The following is a 20652-nucleotide window of genomic DNA, read 5'->3' on the forward strand; positions in this document are numbered from 1 at the left end:
GTTGTTAAAAAAAAAACAACTCTGCCAGATTTTGTTTGTATGCAGGTTTCTTTATTTAACACTCGTATTTGAATCGTTTAACTGATTATATTTTTTAATTGAATTTTATTATCTTTCAGTAACTTTCAGATACCATTCCATAATGTTCACTGTTGCTGTTAAAAGTCAGATGTCAATTACATTTCTGAAAGTTCTGAGAGTATTTTCTATGCCTTTTTATAGTAATTTTCCTTATTTTGGTATGTGCTTTTATTCTGATGTGTCTTAGCTTTTATTCTGATGTTTCTTTTTCATTCATCCTGCCTGGGGTTTGATGCAGTTAATGAATATGTAGCTTGCACTCTTTAAATGTATTTGGTTATTTGTCAGCCATTATCTTTTCAAACATTTTTTTCTTATTTTTTCTCTCCTTCTGAAACATATATCTATCTTTTGATGCTAGCTTTCATATTTCCTGTATCCTATTTTTCTGTCTTTTTGCTGTCTCTAGATAATTTATATATATGTATCTATACTAGAAGCCTGGTGCACAAAATTTGTGCACAGACTGGGAGGTCCCCTCAGACCGGTCTGCACCCTCTCCCAATCCAGGACAGCTGGCTCCTAACGCTCACCTGCCTGCCTGCCTGATAACCCCTAACTGCCTCTGCCTGCCTGATGCCCCTAACTGCTTGTCTGCCTGCCTGATCACCCCTAACCACTCGCCTGCCTCCCCATCGCCCCTAACCGCTCGCCTGCCTGCCTCATTGCCCCTAACTGCCTCTGCCTCGGCCCCCACTGCTGCGGCTTCATCCAGAAGGACGTCTAGAATGACGTCTGGAAGGTCATTCGGCTATCTGGTCTAATTAGCATATTACGCTTTTATTATTATAGATACCTGTTGACAAATTCTGACCTGCTATGAATCCAAGTTATTGAGTTTTTAATTTCAATTCTAATTTCCATGTGCATCTAGTTTTTCTGGAATTTGTTGTTCCTATTAACTCTTATTTTTGGTACCCTATTTTGTTGTATATTTCATGTGATTTTTGAGGTCACCTATTTATTTCCCTTAAAATTAAGGCTTTGGGATGAAAGTTTGTTCTTTAAAGAGGATTTTTTTCAGATGCAGGGAAATATAAACAATCTAAAATAATTTGTGCTACAATTAAAATGAATTTTAGCTGCAAATTTATGAGAGAGTCAACTTGGGTTTATTATTTTAAGAAGTAGATTTTTTCCCTTTTTCTGAATTCTGAGATTTGAGACAGATAATTTAATTATTTCCTGTCCTCTGGTTGGATGTAAGTGGTTGGGCTTCCATATATATGTGGAATTGTCTGTTTTACTTGTCTACCATAGGTGAATTTTGAGTTTTGCCTCCTCAAACTGTGAGGCTATAGAAATTGATCTTCCTGTTCATCAGATTGAACTAATTTTCTCACACTGAAAATTGGCTTTACTGTTCTGCTTATTCTCTTTTCCTACCATATTTATTTAGATTTTGAACTTCAAATTGTTTACTTTCTAAGCAACTCATTTGGAAACATTTTTAAAAATCCTCTTCCAGTTTTGTCAGATATAATATAGTTTGTGTTTTTCAATGATTTATTAAAACTTGTGCTTCTGATTTATTTATTTTGGATAAACTAACTCCTCTTTAAGAAAATAGGACAGATTAGGATATTTATACTTTCTCCAATCATTTTTCCCCATCACAATTTTTATTATATCAGAATTTATGACTCTATTTCTGTGTTTTTTTAGCAGCACTAAATTCGTATGAAAATGGGTCAGTACTAGTTCTTTTTACAATTCTTTCATCTTTTGGTTGTCTGGATTAATAGTTTATTAGCTCTTTTTAACACTAGATTGCCCAAGGAAGTCATTTTGACTGCGTTTTAATTTCAATTAGAAAAACAATTATGTATATAAGGACACAATGTCTTAGAATTTGGTGACTTTTTGTATAACATATAAATGCTTTTATTAATAATTGTAGTTACCTCCCCCTCCTTCATTTCCAGTATATATATATGTGTTATACCTATATTGCCCAAAAGCAGTCATTTTGACTGCTTGGGAAATTTTAGACTCTTATTATTGAATTGAGTAAATTTCTTATATGACCAGTTCGGCTCTGTATTGAAATAACAGTTTTCATTTTTTTTTATTACCGTCACATGATAACATACAAGTACATGATAAATTGTCGATACTTGATAAGTTGCAGTTGCTCAATAAGCTAAACTAGTACTTGTTATTCGAATCTTTATGCAGTGATACTTGTTCTAATAAGTTGTTTATTTTATTTCTTTTGTGCCCTAAATTCATGAAAGAAATGTTGAATAGAAGTGAGTTATTGGAAAAGCTAAGGAACATAAGTGAAGAGTGCTCCGATATTATTCTTTCACAATGCAGTCATTTTGACTGCTTTTGGGCAATATAGGTATATACTAAATTTCAGTCTTTCTAGTGTTAAATGTGCCTCCATAGCCCAAAGCATTTTTAACATATTTTCTTCTTTTGCATGTTTTCTTCAGACTAGAATACTTACTGTATTAGTTATGTGTTGTTGTGAAGCAAAGTACTCTGAAACTTAGAATTTAAAACCGCAAACATGTATTACCTCATATTTTCAGTTGGTCAGGAAACTAGGATTGGCTTAGCTGAGTGGTTTTGGCTCAGGGTCTCTCATGAGGTTGCAGTCAAGTTGTTAACCAAGACTGCCTATATCCCACAGCTTAATGAAGCTGAAAGAACTACCTCCAAGCTCACTCACATGGTTGTTGGCAGACCTCAATTCCATTTATTTTTTTAGATGATTTTCTTTTATTTTCCTCATAAGGATAATTGTTTAGGTTGTATAATCAATATTTGCTGTCTTTTTAAATGAATAGTCTTACTATTACATATAGGCCAGTGCTTTAGAGAGCCTACCAAATACAGTGGGGTCTTGACTTACTACTTTAATTGGTTCCAAGACCGAGCTCGTTAAGGAGCTCGTTAACTCAAATTACGCTGTCAACTCAATGCAAAAAATGGGCCGAGAGACAGCTGGTATCTCAAAAAACTCGTTAGTCGGGACACTCGTAAGTCAAGGCCCCACTGTATACATTTTAACATTTCACTGAATTTGCTTTAAAATTTTCATGTTAAATGTCCTACTATTTATGTACAGAGTTCCTCCACTTTGGGTATATAACAAACCCTTTTGATGGATGACAGAATCAGATTTTCCTATGTTCTTCTACAGTTCAACCACCCCTCATTGGTAATGGTCAGAATTAAATACAGAATAACAGTTCTATTCAATACTTACTTTGATTTTTTTAAAAAATATATGATTTTTAAAAATTTTACACAAGAAATGCATTCTCATTTAAAATTTATCAAGATAAAGGAATATACAATATAAGCAGTGAAATTTTATCTCTCTACTGACACCTTCTCTTTTTTATTTTGTAGGAGTAACCACTGTTCCCAGTTACTTATGAATCAGTCAAGCCCTTGTCCTATGCAATACAATTGTAGATGTGTAGATTTAGATTCAGGTATACTCAGACATTTAAAGTCTATGTATGTAACTTAGATTTTACATATAGTTATAAGTCATAGACATTCTTCTATATTAGAATACTTCATATTGATGATTATATATTTTCATTTTATAGATACTCTATAATAACTATTTTTTACGGATAGACATTTAACTTATCTCTATTTCTTTGTTTTTAAATAAAATGGCAAGAATCCTTCTATATATTATTTTATAGTTTTGTATGTATTACTGTATAATGGACTAAAGGCCCATCCGTGCACCGGTGGGGTCCCTCAGCCTGGCCTGCGCCTTCTCGCATTCTGGGACCCCTCGGGGGATATAAGACTGCCTGTTTCGGCCCGATCCCCTGGCCTGTGGGCCGAAACTGGCAGTCCGACATCCCCCGAGGGATGTAGTAGTGCGCAAAGTGGCAGGCGGCCGAGAAGGAGCCCAAGCCCGGGCCAGGAACCCTGCTGTTCCCTCTCATCCCAACCCCACTGTGCTTGCCGCCACCACCCCTGCTCAGTATAGCTGCCATGGAGGCGGGAGAGGCTCGTGCTGCTGCAGCTGTGCTCGGCAGCCATGAGCCCAGCGTCTGGCACCCATCGGTCACTGAGTGGCACTCCCATTGTGGGAGCTCACTGACCACCAGGGGGCATCTCCTGCATTGAGAGTCTGCACCCTGGTGTTCAGTGCACATCATAGAGACTAGTCAACTAGTCATTCGGTTGGTCAGTAGCTTAGGCTTTTATATATATAGGTAGATTCCTAGAAGTAGGAATGCTCAGAAATACACCGCTGTATCTGAAGCTTGAAATCATATTAATTTCATCAGATTAAATCTATTTTATAGAATAGACTAATCATACCTTCTCTGTATATTGATTGAAAATCATGTTGTCTTGCCCTAGCTGGTTTAGCTCAGTGGATAGAAGAGTCACAGGTTCAATCTGGTCAAGGGCATGCATCTCAGTTGTAGGTTCGATCCTTGGCTTGGTTGGGGTACATGCAAGATATTTCTCTCTCTGTTTTTTCCTTTAATTCTGTGAGTAGCTGTTTAATATATTTTGGTGCTCCCTGGTTGGATACATATATATTAAGAAGTGTTATGTTTTCCTGATGTAGTGTTCCCTTTATCATTATAAAGTGTCCATCTTTGTTTCTTGTTATCTTTGTTATCTTAATATTTATTTTATCAGATATAAGTATGGTTACACCTGCTTTTTAAAAATTTTTTTTAGATCAAGTTATTACATATGTGTCCTTATCCCCACATCCCCCCCATCCCCCCCACTCATGCCCTCACCCCCTGTTGTCTGTGTCCATTGGTTTGGCCTATATGCTAGCATATAAGTCCTTTGGTTGATCTCTCCCCCTTGCCCCCACCCTCCCCTTCCTTCCCTCTGAGGTTTGATGGTCTGTTTGATGCTTCTCTGTCTCTGGATCTGTTTTTGTTCATTAGTTTATGTTGTTCATTATATTCCACAAATGAGTGAGATCATGTGATATTTGTCTTTCTCTGACTGGCTTATTTCACTTAGCATAATGCTCTCCAGTTCCATCCATGCTGTTGCAAATGATAAGAACTCCTTTTTTACCACCACATAGTATTCCATTGTGTAGAAGTACCACTGTTTTTTAATCCACTCTTCTATTGATGGGCACTTAGGCTGTTTCCAAATCTTAGCTATGGTGAATTGTGCTGCTATGAACATAGGGTTGCATATATCCTTTCTGATTGGTGTTTCTGTTTTCTTGGAATATATTCCTAGAAGTGGGATCACTGGGTCAAATGGGAGTACCATTTTTAGTTTTTTGAGGAAACTCCATACTGTTCTCCACAGTGGCTGCACCAGTCTGCATTCTTACCAGCAGTGCACGAGGGTTCCTTTTTCTCCGCATCCTCGCCAGCACTTGTCTTTTGTTGATTTGTTGATGATAGCCATTCTGACAGGTGTGAGATGGTACCGCATTGTTGTTTTGATTTGCATCTCTCGGATGATTAGTGACTTTGAACATGTTTTCATATATCTTTTGGCCTTTCTTCTGTCTTCTTTTGAAAAGTATCTATTTAGGTCCATTGCCCATCTTTTGATTGGATTGTTTCTCTTTCTTTTGTTAAGTTGTATGAGTTCCCTATAAATGTTGGAGATTAAACCCTTATCAGTGATAACATTTGCAAATATGTTCTCCCATGCAGTGGGCTGTCTTGTTGTTTTGTTGATGGTTTCCTTTGCTGTGCAAAAGCTTTTTATTTTGATGTAGTCCCATTTGTTTATTTTCTCTTTAATTTCCATTGCCCTAGGAGCAGTATCAGTGAAGAAATTGCTTCGGCATATGTCTGAGATTTTGCTGCCTGTGGATTTCTCTAGTAATTTTATGGTTTCCTGTCTTATGTTTAAGTCCTTTTCCATTTTGAGTTTATTTTTGTGTATGGTGTAAGTTGGTGGTCTAGTTTCATTTTTTTACATGTATCTGTCCAATTTTTCCAACACCATTTATTGAAGAGGCTGTCTTGACTCCATTGTATGTTCATGCCTCCTTTATCGAATATTAATTGAGCTTAGTGGTTGGGTCGATTTCTGGATTCTCTATTCTATTCCACTGATCTACATGTCTGTTCTTGTGCCAGTACCAGGCTGTTTTGAGAACAGTGGCTTTGTAATACAGCTTGATATCTGGTATTGAGATCCCACCTACTTTGTTCTTCTTTCTCAGGATTGCTGCAGCTATTCCAGGTCTTTTTTTATTCCAGATGAATTTTTGGAAAGTTTGTTCTAGGCCCGTGAAATATGCCATTGGTATTTTAATGGGGAGTGCATTGAATCTATAGATTGCTTTGGGTAGTATGGACATCTTCATGATGTTGATTCTACAAATCCATGAACACTGTATGTTCTTCCATCTGTTTATGTCTTCCTCTATCTCCTTTTTCAGTGTCCTGTAGTTTTCTGAGTAGAGGTCTTTTACCTCCTTAGTCAAGTTTATTCCTAGGTATCTTAATTTTTTTGGTGCGATGGTAAATGGGATTGCTTTTTTAGTCTCTCTTCCTGTAAGTTCATTATTGGTGTATAGAAATGCCATAGATTTCTTGGCATTAATTTTGTATCCTGCTACATTGCCGAATTCATTTATTAAGTCTAATAATTTTCTGAAGGAGTCTTTAGGGTTTTCTATGTACAATATCATGTCATCTGCGAATAAGGACAGTTTAACTTCTTCTTTTCCAATTTGGATGCCTTTTATTTTTTCTTTTTGTCTAATCGCAATGGCTAGTACTTCCAGTACTATGTCAAACAAGAGTGGTGAGAGTGGGCATCCCTGTCTTGTTCCTGTTCTTAGGGAAATGGTTTTAGTTTTTGCCCATTGAGTATATTTGTTGGCTGTGAGTTTGTCATATATGGTTTTTATTATGTTGAGGTATGATCCTTCTATTCCCACCTTGCTGAGCATTTTTATCAAGAAAGTACACCTGCTTTTTTGTGGATGTTATTTGCTTGGAGAATCATTTTCCACCCTTTTACTTTGAATCTACCTTTGTCTCTGCTGTTTAGATGTGTCCCTTGAAGGCAACATATGGTTGGGTTTTGTTTTTTGATCCATTCTGCTATTCTGTGCCTCTTTACTGGTGAACTTAGACCATTTACATTTAGGGTAATTATTGATGTGTGAGGATTTCCTATAGCCGTTTTATCTTTTGTTTTCTGGTAACTCTGTGCTTCCATTGGTTCCTTTCCTTTGTTTTTCTACCTGTTGTCTTTGGTGGTATTCCATACATCTTTCCTCTGTTTCCTTTTTTTTTTTAAGCTATATGTCTTGTTTGGGGGATTTTTGTGTGTGGTTGCCATTAGTTTTATAAAAAGTGAAGTTGCATATATACCATTGTTTTTTTCCTTTTTGAGTGCATCTGATCTTCATCTTCTTTTGCCTATTCATACCTGTCCTTCTTCCCCTTGTATGTTTTTATTGTCACAAATGATCCCAGTTTATGTGGCAAAGTTTTGACAATCCTTCTGATAGTGTTATGATCTTATGTTCTTTGTTTCAGGTAGAATAACCCCTTGAATATTTCCTGCAATGGAAGTTTTCTAGTAATAAACTCCCTCAGTTTCTGCATGTCTGGGATTGTTCATGTTTCTCCTTCAAATTTAAGTGATAATTTTACTGGATATAATATCTGTGGCTGGTAATTTCTCTCAGGCATTTGGATATTTGGTTCCATTCTCATCTTGCTTGTAGAGTTTCTGCTGAGAAGTCGGGTGAAATTCTGATGGGTTTCCCTTTGTAGCTTACTTCCTTCTTTTTCCTGGATGCTTTGAGGATTTTTTCTGTGTCACTAATTACTGACAGCTTCATTACCAAGTGCCTTGAAGTGGGCCTCTTTGGATTGAGGTAACTAGGTGTTCTGTTTGCTTCTTGGATTTGAGGATCTAGTTCTTTCCATAGATTTGGGAAGTTCTCATCCACTATTTGTTTTAATAGACTCTCCATTCTATACTCTCTCTTTCCTCCTCTGCTATGCCTGGATTCTGATGTTATTTTTATTTTTTTATGTAATCAGAGAGGTATCATATGGCTATTTCATATTTCTTTATTCTCAGGTCTTTCTCTTCTTCCCTCTGTATCATTCCTTGATTTCTATTTTCAACATCACTAGTTCTTTCCAATAACTGGTTGCTTCTGTTTTCTGTGCTCATCAGTTCACTCTTAATTTCTTTAATTGCCTGCTTCATTTCCAGGATTTCTGCCACATTCTTTTTTAACAATTCAATTTCTTTGGAGAAATATTCATTTTGTTCATTGATTTATTTTCTGAGTGAGCTGGATTGCCTGCCAGTATTTTCTCGAATCTCATTGAGTATTTTCAGAACTGCAACCTTGAAATCTCTGTCATTCAACTCACATAATTCCGTGTGTTCCAGCCTGTTTTCTGGGGATTTTTCATTTTCTTTCTGGTCATCGTTATTGTTGTGGTTGTTCATGGCATTCGTTGTTCTCCTTTGTTTTCCCATTTATCTCTGAGGAGGTCTTTCTACTCTGTTGCAGTAAATGGCACTGAATTGCAAGATTTTTTTTTCTCTGTGGCCTCACAGTTTTGAGCCTCTGCAGCTTCTGTAGGGCTGTATTGCCTCTACAGCTTGGGGGTGAGGTTTGTTTTTCCTTCACAGTAATGTCAGTCCCTGACCTCCAAGGTTCTAGCCCAAGCACCCCTCCTGGGGTTCAGTGACAGAAAGAAACTGTCTCTATGGCAAGTGCTCTTGGCCTAAAGACAATACACTCCTGGAAACAATCCAAGAGCAACAGGGGCGGGGGGTGGGGGGGGCAAGAGCTGGGGATCTAATCAGTGGCAGGGCTCTGTGATCTCCTTTCTTTGCCTGAGAGCCGTCAGCCAGTCCCAGTCATGGGCAGCAACTCTGTAAGGAAGGTGTCTGCTGACTCACAGCTTACGCATGCAACTCAGATCCCATTCACAAGGCGCACCTATGGTTCAGATACTCTCTCACTGTTTGTGTGTGCGACCACACAATGCCACCACTGCAGTGGCTATTCCAACAGCCAGCCACTTGCTGGGTCAGCTCTCTATTGGTCCAGGCCGGCTGAGAAAATTGCTCATGATTGCTGTGGTCAGTTCCCAGTTGCTGCGCTGCAGACATGCTGCTGCATGGTAGCCGTGTTCAGCTTCCCTCCCTTTTCTCATCTCCCCGCTTATTCCAACGAGCTCATGTTAGTTGTTCCAGTGTGCAGGTCGCTCAGGTGTGCATCTGTGTTGATCAGGGACTTCTTTGTTGAATTATAAGTGATTATTTTGTTGAAATGTTAGGGGGAGAGGATAGATGCGCCCGTATGCTGCCGTTCCTCTGATGCCACTCGACTGTATATAATTTGATGTAAATAAAAATGCCTTTGAATAAATAATTTATCCTAGAGGCCTAGTGCACAAAATTTGTGTGCTTGGGGGGTGGTTCCTCAGTCCGGCCTGTGCCCTCTTGCACTCTGGGAGCCCTTGGGGGATGTCTAACTGACAGCTTAGGCCCATGGGGGAGCAGGCCTAAGCTGGCACTCGAACATCCTTAGCACTGCCATTGAGGCAGGAGAGGCTCCGGCCACCACCACTGTGCTCGCCAGCAGTGAGGCCGGCTTCTGACTGAGCAGCACTCCCCCTGTAGGAGCCCACTGACCACCAGGGGGCAGCTCTGGCATTGAATGAGATCAGGCTGAAACTGGCTCTCTGACATCCCTGAGGGGTCCTGGATTGCGAGAGGGTGCAGGCCAGGCTAAGGGACCCCACCGGTGCACGATCAGGCTAAGGGACCCCACCGGTGCACGATCGAGGCACCGGTGCTGGAGAGGGACCGTGGGAGGGCTCTAGGGTCTGTCTGGCCCATCTCATTCAGTCCAATCGGCCGGACACCAGCAGCAAGCTAACCTACCATTCAGAGCATCTGCCCCCTGGTGGTCAGTGCACGTCATAGCGACTTGTTGGCCAGCTGACTGCCCCCTGGTGGTCAGTGCATGTCATAGTGAACGGTTGAGCAGCTTTAGCATATCATTAGCATATTACGCCTTGATTGGTTGTATGGACTACTGGACACTTAGCATTTAGGCTTTTATTACATAGGATAGTTTTATTTTTAATTTTACTAACTACTATCATCCTTACAGTATTCAATTTACCTTTTCCTCTTATCCTTCCAATTGTTCTCCTACTTTATCTGCAATTTCCTTTCAGCTTCTTATGCCAGATCCTTTACCATTTTTCATTGTGTAACCTAATTTGTCATTCTGAATTCTTTTTTTGGATGACCTTTGAAAAGTTCCATAAATTCTTCATAGTATTCTTTCATAGTATTATTCACTTTAAATGAGTTAATTGAAAATTATATTTATGATTAGCTCTGAAAAATTTAAGAGCAATGTACATGCCTTTTAAAAATATTGAGCTTATACGAGTAGCTTGCTTAAGACATTTAAATATTTGATAAAGGACATTTGAAGTTACACAATTACAAATTAATATTAATTAGTATTTCATTCTGCCTGGAGAGCATTTATCTGCTTCAGTGGGCTTAATTGATGCTCATTAGATATAATCATAGAGTATACTATACTCCAAAGTATTTTTATTTCAGCAGACTTTAAATTATATTGCGGCTAATACATATTACTATTATATCTAATATTCTATTTATAATCCCTCAGAATTGATAATATATAATTGGTTTATTATTTTAAATTAGTCAAATATCTAATAGGGTAGAAAAATTTACCCCTGAATGACATCAGATAATAATTTTCTCTCAGTCATAATTGCTATTTTACATTACAGGAAAAATACTTGTGCATTGATCCTAGATAAGAATTTTTAAAAAATATAAGATTACTCCTTAAAATTAAATTTCAGTCTCTTTGCTTCTTTGGGTCTTCTATGCATTTTCCTGCTTCTCTTGAATATTGTGTAATCATTTCTCACTATAAAAATTTTACTTTTAGCATAAAATATATTCTTTTTTATAAGAAATAATCATTTGTCACATTGTTACTTTGACTGAAACTATTAGAGATACTGTAATTTTGAAATATCATTTTTCTTGAAATGTATATAAAGTATTTTATAATACACTCGTAATCCTTACTATTATATTATTACCACTGAGTCAATCCAGTTAGGGCATGCATTTAAAAAACATGAAATAGAATTTAGTTTTCTGTTCTGTTCCACTGGTCTATATGTCTGTTCTTGTGCCATTGCCAGGCAGTTTTGAGAACAGTGACTTTGTAATACAGCTTGGTATCTGAAAAAATAAATTAACAAAAAAATCAAGTTCTTAAAACTGAGTTAAAAAAAATAAAACATGAAAACATGTTCAAAGTCACTAATCATCCAAGAGATGCAAATCAAAACAACAATGCGGTACCATCTCACACCTGTCAGAATGGCTATCATCAACAAATCAACAAATGACAAGTGCTGGCGAGGATGTGGAGAAAAAGGAACCCTCATGCACTGCTGGTGAGAATGCAGACTGGTGCAGCCACTGTGGAGAACAGTATGGAGTTTCCTCAAAAAACTAAAAATGGTACTCCCATTTGACCCAGTGATCCCACTTCTAGGAATATATTCCAAGAAACTAGAAACACCAATTAGAAAGGATGTATGCACCCCTATGTTCATAGCAGCACAATTCACCATAGCTAAGATTTGGAAACAGCCTAAGTGCCCATCAACAGATGAGTGGATTAAAAAACTGTGGGACATCTACACAATGGAATACTATACTGCTGTAAAAAAGAAGGAATTCTTACCATTTGCAACAGCATAGATGGAACTGGAGAGCATTATGCTAAGTGAAATAAGCCAGTCAGAGAAAGATAAATATCACATGATCTCACTCATTTGTGGAATATAATGAACAACATAAACTGATGAACAAAAACAGATCCAGAGACAGAAGCATCAATCAGACCATCAAACCTCAGAGGGAAGGTAGGGGAGGGTGAGGGTAAGGGGAGAGATCAACCAAAGGACTTATATGCTAGCATATAGGCCTAACCAATGGACACAGACAACAGGGGGGTGAGGGCATGAGTTGGGGGTGGTATGGGGGTAATGTGGGGATAAGGACACATATGTAATAACTTAATCAATAAAAAATTAAAAAAAAACTGAGTTTAAAAATTATTTTTTAAAAAAGAGTCCTTCTATCTATCCATTGTCCCATTGTCATTAGAAAATAAAACATTCTGTGCCCAATGTACACCTTTTAGAATTTTGTTCACTTTTCAATTGATATATATCATTCAAAAATATATCTCCCCAGTACAAGTTTAAATAATAATACATTTTACACTTACACAGTTTTCAGTAGGAATCTTGTCTAAGACTTTACTGATACTAGCTTTAGCAAATATAAATGCACAATTATTCTGAAACTCTCGTTTAGAATCTTGAAGAATTATGATACAATTGATCTGGAAAATTTTTCTTCTAGGTGGTTTAGAATCTTTAAAAAATCTTCAGCAACTAATTGTGGACAACAATCAGTTAATTAGTACAAAAGGCCTTTGTGATACTCCTACCATTATCTACCTGGATTGCTCACATAATCATCTTACTAAAGTTGAGGGTATTGAAAACTGTGGATTGCTTCAAATACTGAAGTTACAGGGAAATTACCTAAGTGAGGTAATTGCTTTGAAATCATTTCTGTGATTAATGCAACATTTTTCTTTTGATGAAAATATCAACCACATATTTCAAAAGCAACTTTGATTATTTTTCTTTGCTTATCAGTGTATCTGATTTCCAGTTTATTTTAAACTATTGTACACTTTCCAGTATTTAAACAAATGTTTGCCATAGTTAGGAAAATTTTTAAAGAAATGTAATTTAACATTACTTTTTCATAATTCCAAAATATAATCAAATCTTTTAAGTTATATTTTAGTATGTAGTGGGATTAAATTTTCTATCATGTAATTCTAACTAAAATTCAGCATAAAATATTTTCTATACAAAATTCTAATTGAGGTTAATTCTTAAAAATTTAATTTATACTAAAATTTTCATAACATTATACTTTGATTTGTGATACACAGTTTACCAGAATATATCTGTTGTTAGTTTTAATAAATTTTATACTTATAAATTTGGTTAAGTGACAAAAATATTTTGCTTAATATAAGCTAATGACACAAATTTAAATACAGATTCCACCCTTGGAGAATCATGTTCTACTACGAGAATTGTACTTGGATGATAACAGCATTTCAATTGTGGACGCATGTTCTTCGTATTGGCTGCCTTTGCTACAAAACCTGACTCTGTCTCAAAACAGGTAAAAAATGAACTTTACTTAATAAATGCAGTAAATGATTACTTAATTGTGTGGTCTTCATATTAAGTGGAAAAGCTGTTAGTTTCCCCCCCCCCCCCCCAGTAATTCATAGAAAGTGCATTGCAATGAATTGGTACTTAAATTATAAGTAGAATTTTATAGAATTTAAAAAATTAAAGTGTATTGACATACCCTTGAATTTTAGTAGACTTTTAATTGTCACTTATCCTACTCATTTTGTTTTTTCTCAAAATGTACTTGTAGAAAACTCTTAGAGCAGGTTTGTTTATATCTGTAAAGAATATAGTCCTTGGAAAATACAGGAGGTAGTTAATTTAATTCAGAAGGATGTCTCATTCTCTCAAATGGTACTTATTAAGTCCTGGAAGGAGGATTTTTAATCTGCTCTCAACTTGCATGTCTTTTTGTAACTGTTAAGATAGATTTAAATTCGATTTCCCTAAGGATATAAAATAACACTTAAAAAAAATACCTTAACATTAAATTGAGATGGGTACCTGTCACAGGAGATCCATTTGAAACCACCAAACATCTGGATCTTTGCAGAGAATAACTGTTGAAACCAAAGCAGGAGCACAATATGTGTATGTCTCCCTCTGTTTAATATTTCATTGAGACTGTTCAGACTAATATGATTAATTTGTTCATGAAAGGCACATGGAGTATGGAAAAGGAAGCACCTTTAACATAAATTTCTTCTTCGAGTTACATAATTCTTGCAAAACAAGTAAACAAGTACAACCCAATGTTAATATGTATATCTATCCCCCCACAAAAAAAGTTTTCTCTCAGTCTCTGCCTGAATAGTGTTCATCTTTTAAGCATGTACACTCCAAATGGTTTAATTTATATCTATCATATACTATTCCACTACTTGACAAATCAGAACCAACTGTGTATTCAAAAATACCTTCACATTGTTTTAATCAGATCTAAAATATGAAAGGTGATTTGACTTTAAAAGGATATTTATTCCAGAGTCAGCTCTATCAGATAACACTGTTTAAGCAATTTGGGCCACCCAAAAACCCATTGGATTTTTTATTCAATATTTCCAGATAAGAAATAAAATGTTAATAGAAATACTTAGCTGTGCTTTGGATATATGCAAAAAAAAAAATCCCTCAGTAGTGGACATATTTAGCATATACCATAGAAATGTTTCTCAAGCCACAGTGATGAGCATAATATTTTAAAATATTAGAAATATTTAAATTATGAACATTTTTGAGAAATAATGCCTTTAATTTTATTGAGCCATTGAAATCATCAAAGAAATATTCTACTTTAAAAAGTTAAAGGTGATTCTGGCTAATAGATTTTTGCCCTATCAATCTGATATGACTAGGAATAATATATGCTAGACTATTAAAATTTATTTTAGAGATAACTATAATTGGTATACTTAAAAATATTTATTTATAATTTTGTTTGCTTAACTTTATACATTTTATATATTGAGATAATGCTTGCTATTTTGGGGGATACAAAACTGAGTAATATATGTCCTTTCCCTCAAAAAACCGTTAGGAATAAAAGAGCTTAATCTTGAACTTAATATATTTAAAAAGAGATTAAATTATATAATATGCTTTTTTGAACATTTTAATACTGCTGTCACATATTTGAATTTAGTTTTTGTGGATCTCTCAAAGCTCTTTGTACATCCAAATGTCTACCACTTTTGAAAGGATGAAAGGGGAAGTACGAGGGAACCATGGAAATGTGATTGATCTGAATGAAGATATACAGTAAAAAAATTATTTTCTAAAATCATAGTAAAAATAATTTTCAATCTCAGGATTTTTCATAATAAGCTAATATGATAAACTGTAAAGAGTAGCCATTTTACATTAAGCTTTCACATATGCATTGACCTTTTCAGAACCATATCAGGTTTGGTAAAATTCAGACTCAGCAGATTTAGGTTTGAATTCTGAATCCACATTTATCTGTCAGTTGACATTGAACAACTCTTTTCTCACTACCTGAACTTCACTTTTTTCATGTGTAAAAAAAGATAATAATACCTACCTAACCTATTTTATGAGGTATAATAATGATCCAAAAGGAAAATGTTAGTGAATGCATTTGTAAACCTGAAAAAAAATATATAAATTAGATATTTGTATTTGTGGCTGGTATGTCTTTTAAATTTTATATATTCTTCTTTTAGTTTTTGATAAATATTTTCATCACAGGGAAGAAATTATGTCCATATGCTCTTTTTCCAACAAATGAAATACATATAAAGAATGATACTTAGCACATATTCTTTGAAATACTTGTTTCATTCTGACTTCTGTTTTAAATTTTCATTAGGACATGTGACTGTTTTAAGTTTGACTCTGCGGAGTTATAACTGGAGGACTCTCTGGCTTCACAAGTCTTTCTACTTCCAGTGAGACTCTAAGTAGGAGCAGAAAGTGGAAACTATTACCCATCGGCTGCTCATTGTACAAATCTTTTGCTTTTTGTCGTCTTTGAAATTTATATCTTTTTTATGCCCAGGGCTAATGTGACAAGGTCAAATAGTATTAGGTTTTCACTAATGTCCTTTGTCTTTCTGGTTTGAATTTTCTTAGGAAAAATATACACAGAATGTCAGTAACAGTTCTAGAGTTTGTCTATTTTTGGTTTTGTTTTAAGATTCTACTATTAGGTTTCTACCATCCTAATGCATAGTCACAAAGGTGAATGAATTGCCAGTTTTCTTGATTTAAATTTCCAAAAATGAAAACATGATTCTAAAAGCATGGCTATCGGAAAAGATAAAATTTCAATATTATTAAAATATTTGATCAAACCAAATATTTTTTTACTTGAATAGGTATATGCAAACGGTTTTTTTTGTTTTTTTAATTCTAAAACTTTCTTAGTTACTTTTACTTGATGTCTTCATACAACCTGTGTTTTACCTCTACCATATGTTGCTATGTAACTAATTGGTGGAAAAAAAATTATATACTCTGAAAAAAGAGAAAAACTAATTATCGGCTAATCTTTCCAAATCCTTTTAATAGAAGAGCAAAGAGTTATTATTGGACATATATTAAAGGTAGAAAACAAATAAGAATTTTCTTTTAATAAATACATTGATTAGAATTATATATTGAAGAATAACTTCCATTTCCTACTTGTAATAATAATGTAGAACATGTCTAAATAGATATGTCTTAATGTTAGTGCTTAAATCACTAAGTATACAGTGACAAAGTTTTAAGTTTTCCCTTTATTTTCTTTGTTTTTCTCTGTACATGTGACATTTCAGTAAATTTTACTATTAAGGACTCTGTGTACAAATAATGAAGTAAATGTATAAATGAAATGGCCATATTTTTCCACATTTTCTTTTATTACCTTGGATTTCCCCCACTGGACGTTGTTTTTAAGAAGTAGTGTTGTATAGGTTTAGTATAAATAGTAATATTGTACTTAGGATTGGCTACATTCAGAGAGATCTTCTTCCAGCCTGTTATTTAGTCTATGTTTTCATCGGTAGTATCCTCTGTCTTTCTAATACAGAACAGGATAGTACAAGAGAGAAGTCAAGGTCAGTATAAGCGATAGTTTTGTGTCAGATCCATGAGCCTCCAGTAACAGTATTATTCTGTAACCTTCTGAACTTAATAGTAGTGTATATATATTTTTTCAATTGCTAAGAGCTGTCAGAAATAAAGATGAAGGAATCTGCCAGGCCAACTGAAAAGGCAATATTTCTTAAAAACAACAACACAAAAACCTGGAAATTAATGCATACTTTTTTTTGCACTATAAATATTCCTTCCACTGAAGCATATTTTGAACAATTATAAAGTTCCAACATTTATAATGGGAATTGGTTCAGAACACTATTGTATTTGTGATGAGAATATATTTTATATGAAAGAATTTTTGTTTTATTTAAAGATTCAGATGATTTGACTTAATTTTTATTTCCAAATATCTAGGATAAGGTGATATTATGTTCATAGTAAGTGTAGACTTGTCTTAGAAATGTAAGTCAAACTAAAGTTAATTTTTCTTTTATGACTTTTGTTTCCAGTGATGTGATATTTTAAATATTATGTTCCTTGCTAGAATATAGGCTCTTAATGACAATTTTAACTTAGAAAGTAATAGACACTTTTAAAAGTAGGAGGAAAGTTTATTACTAGAATTTGAATATGCATGATTTAACAAGAGCATTGATTATAAATATTCATATATTTCTGCCAGACTTGTCTATATTACTGTTATAAAACATTTTCTATTATTATTAGTGATTCTAATCAGTTATCTTGTAAAAAAGTGAAGATACATATTTTTATGAGTTTTTCCTTCTAATGGTTTAATCCAGAAAAAATACATAAATATTATAAATTTGGCCTTATACGAAGACAAAAACAATTAACAATAAAACATTCACTTGTTTTTATTTAAATAGCACATATACACTAAAGAAATGATATTTGTTATTTAAATTGGCAAGCCCATGATAATTTCTCTATAGAAATGAATATAAGTTTTACATTATAAAATAAATACTTAGATTTTATAATTATTGCATTTTAATAAGCACTGTTATTTAGTGTTATTATAATTGTATTTTAGTGTACAAATACTATTGCATATTCAATTACATATAATTGCATATCATTTAATTGTACTATATTATTTATAATTATATAGTTCAATAATGTTAAGGCCTTTCCAATTTAAAAATTTTATGAATTCTATTTTTTTGTTTTCAGCTTGACAAAAATCACACCACTTTTTCATTTTGTTTCTCTGGAAAAACTGGATGTCAGCAACAACTGCCTTTCTGGTAAGTTTATAATAATATATAATTGAAAAAAATATTTTTTGAATTTCTGTTCCAAATATCATTGAGGAGCTGTTTTAGATAGATGTGTTAATGATACATACACACACTAACATAGAGAGGAGGAAAATTTTCCCTTTTACCTTCTTAAGTTCTTAGGCTGAGACTAAGAATTAAACTGACACAAGAAAAACAGGGAAGAAAAGTTTTAATTGTAGGGTTTCCCACACACACACATATACATGGGAGTTCTCCCAAGAAAAATAAAGATCCCAAGAAGCAGTTAGAATTGAACACTTACCTAGAGAATTAGATAAGAGTAGTAAATTATGAATATGTGACCAGGCAAAGGTGCTTGGTTTAAGGAATTTACTTAAATAAAAAATTGACTAGGAAATAAGGGTTAGTTTAACAAGTTTGTTTGTGTATATTTCTCTCAGCCTCTCTTCCTGTCCTTGTGAGAAGAATGTCTCTTTCCTCCTGGTATAGGGAGGGTATCTTTCACACAGGAATTCATCTCCTGCTTTAAAGAAAAAGAAGAAAGGTCAGAGTATTTTTACATCTGCTGTTTTATAAGTTCCTTAAAAAAGGCATGGTGAAATAATTCAGTTGATATATTCTTTCCACCTTTAAAATCATACCACTTCCATATCTTTCTGGTAGAACTGGGCATATGTCTCAATTTTATTGTTATTTTAAATTCATATACCTTTTAACTATGAAATAAGTAGCCTAGTAAAGGTAAAAAACAAAAACAAACACATTGTCTAACTTGTGGACTCCTAACAGGTATATAGTAGACACCAATTAAAAATGTACTAAATTGCCGAAACCGGTTTGGCTCAGTGGATAGAGCGTCGGCTTGCGGACTGAAGGGTCCCAGGTTCGATTCCGGTCAAGGGCATGTACCTGGGCTGCGGGCACATCCCCAGTGGGGATGTGCAGGAGGCAGCTGATCGATGTTTCTCTCTCATCGATGTTTCTAACTCTCTCTCTCTCTCCCTTCCTCTCTGTAAAAAATCAATAAAATATATTAAAAAAATAAATAAATAAAAATGTACTAAATCAAAAAATGATTAATTCATTTGGCTGACTCATCCCCCAAAGTTTGCCCATCCCTCCTCCCTGTCAGTCCCCTCATAAAGACAACTATAGTTCTAATTTGTCACCATAGGTTAATTTTGACTGTTATACATTTTTATATCAATGGAATAAAATAGTACATTATCTTTTGCTTCCAATTTTCTTTGCTGAACATTCATGAAATATTACACTGTCATTTATATATGTAGTTTGTATTGTTTGTTTGTTTTGCTGAAGTGTAGTCAATTATATGAATATAGAATACATCATAATTTGTCTAGTCTCCTGTTGATTGATATTTTGTTTGTGGTTCGGAGATACTATGATTATAAAGTTCCTCTGGAAAATCTTATGTAAATCTTTTTGTGGATATATGTTTTCAGTTCTCTTGGATAAATGCAACGTGCAAGTGTTCCAATTGCTCGATTCTACAGGGTGTTTTATATTTCATTATTGTTTTAGTTTGCATTCTCATGATGAAGAATGATATTGTGCCTCTTTGCATGCATTTTTGATGACTTCTGTATATTTTTATGTCTACTGAAGTTTCCTACCATTTTTAAAATTTGTTTATTGCTTTTTTTCTTATTGATTTGTATAAATTAAAATACATTCTGGATGAAGTTATACTTTGTAAATATTTTCTCCCAGAACTTTTTTACTTATTAATTTTATATGTAGATGAACAGAAGTTTTAAGTTGTGATAAAATTAATTTATCATATTTATTAGCTATTTTTCTTTGTGTCCTTTGTAGTATTTTCCCACCTCCAGAATGAAATGATTTTTCATGCTTTCTAATAGAAGTTTGATACTTTTAGTTTTTACCTTTGGGTCTTTGACCTATCTCAGATTCATTTTTATGAATGATATGAAGTAGGGGGATGAATTCAGGTTTTAATATAGATATTTAATTGTTTGAGCAACATTTGTTGAATAAGCTTTTTCAACATTGAATTACTTTGGTGTCTTTGTCAAAATTGATTTACATTAGGCTACTTTCTATTAACGTGTTTCTATTAACTGCTTTTCTCTTAATGCTAGGTCATATTTTTCTATTTCTTTTTATGTCTAGTGATTTGTAACTGTATGTTGAACATTGTGCACACAGTTTATTTACTGGGTCTGGGCATTGTTGTCTTCCTTTTAAAGGGTGTTAAGTTTGCCCTAGGCAGTTTGGCTCAGTGGATAGAGCATTCATTGGCCTGCAGACTGAAGGGTTCTAGATTTGATTCTGGTCATGGGCACATGCCTGGTCTGTGGGCTGGATCCCTAGTAGGGGGCATGCAGGAGGCAGCCAATAATGATTCTCTCTCATCATTGATGTTTCTGTCTCTCTTTCCTGCTTCCTTCCTCTCAATAAAAAATATTTTTTTAAAAAAGGTGTTA

General features: G+C 34.5%; 1 protein-coding gene across 1 annotated transcript in view; it reads left to right on the top strand.

The window, feature by feature from the left end:
• LRRIQ1 (leucine rich repeats and IQ motif containing 1) overlaps positions 1-20652 on the top strand; it is a 251675-nt gene that overhangs the window by 57616 nt on the left and 173407 nt on the right. Inside the window, exons 11-13 of the mRNA XM_059683729.1 lie at positions 12511-12704; positions 13229-13356; positions 18111-18184. Of these exons, the coding sequence (XP_059539712.1) occupies positions 12511-12704; positions 13229-13356; positions 18111-18184 (396 nt within the window). The remainder of the gene's footprint in view (positions 1-12510; positions 12705-13228; positions 13357-18110; positions 18185-20652) is intronic.

This window comes from Myotis daubentonii, chromosome 2 (assembly GCF_963259705.1).
Source record: "Myotis daubentonii chromosome 2, mMyoDau2.1, whole genome shotgun sequence".
NCBI lineage: Eukaryota > Metazoa > Chordata > Mammalia > Chiroptera > Vespertilionidae > Myotis > Myotis daubentonii.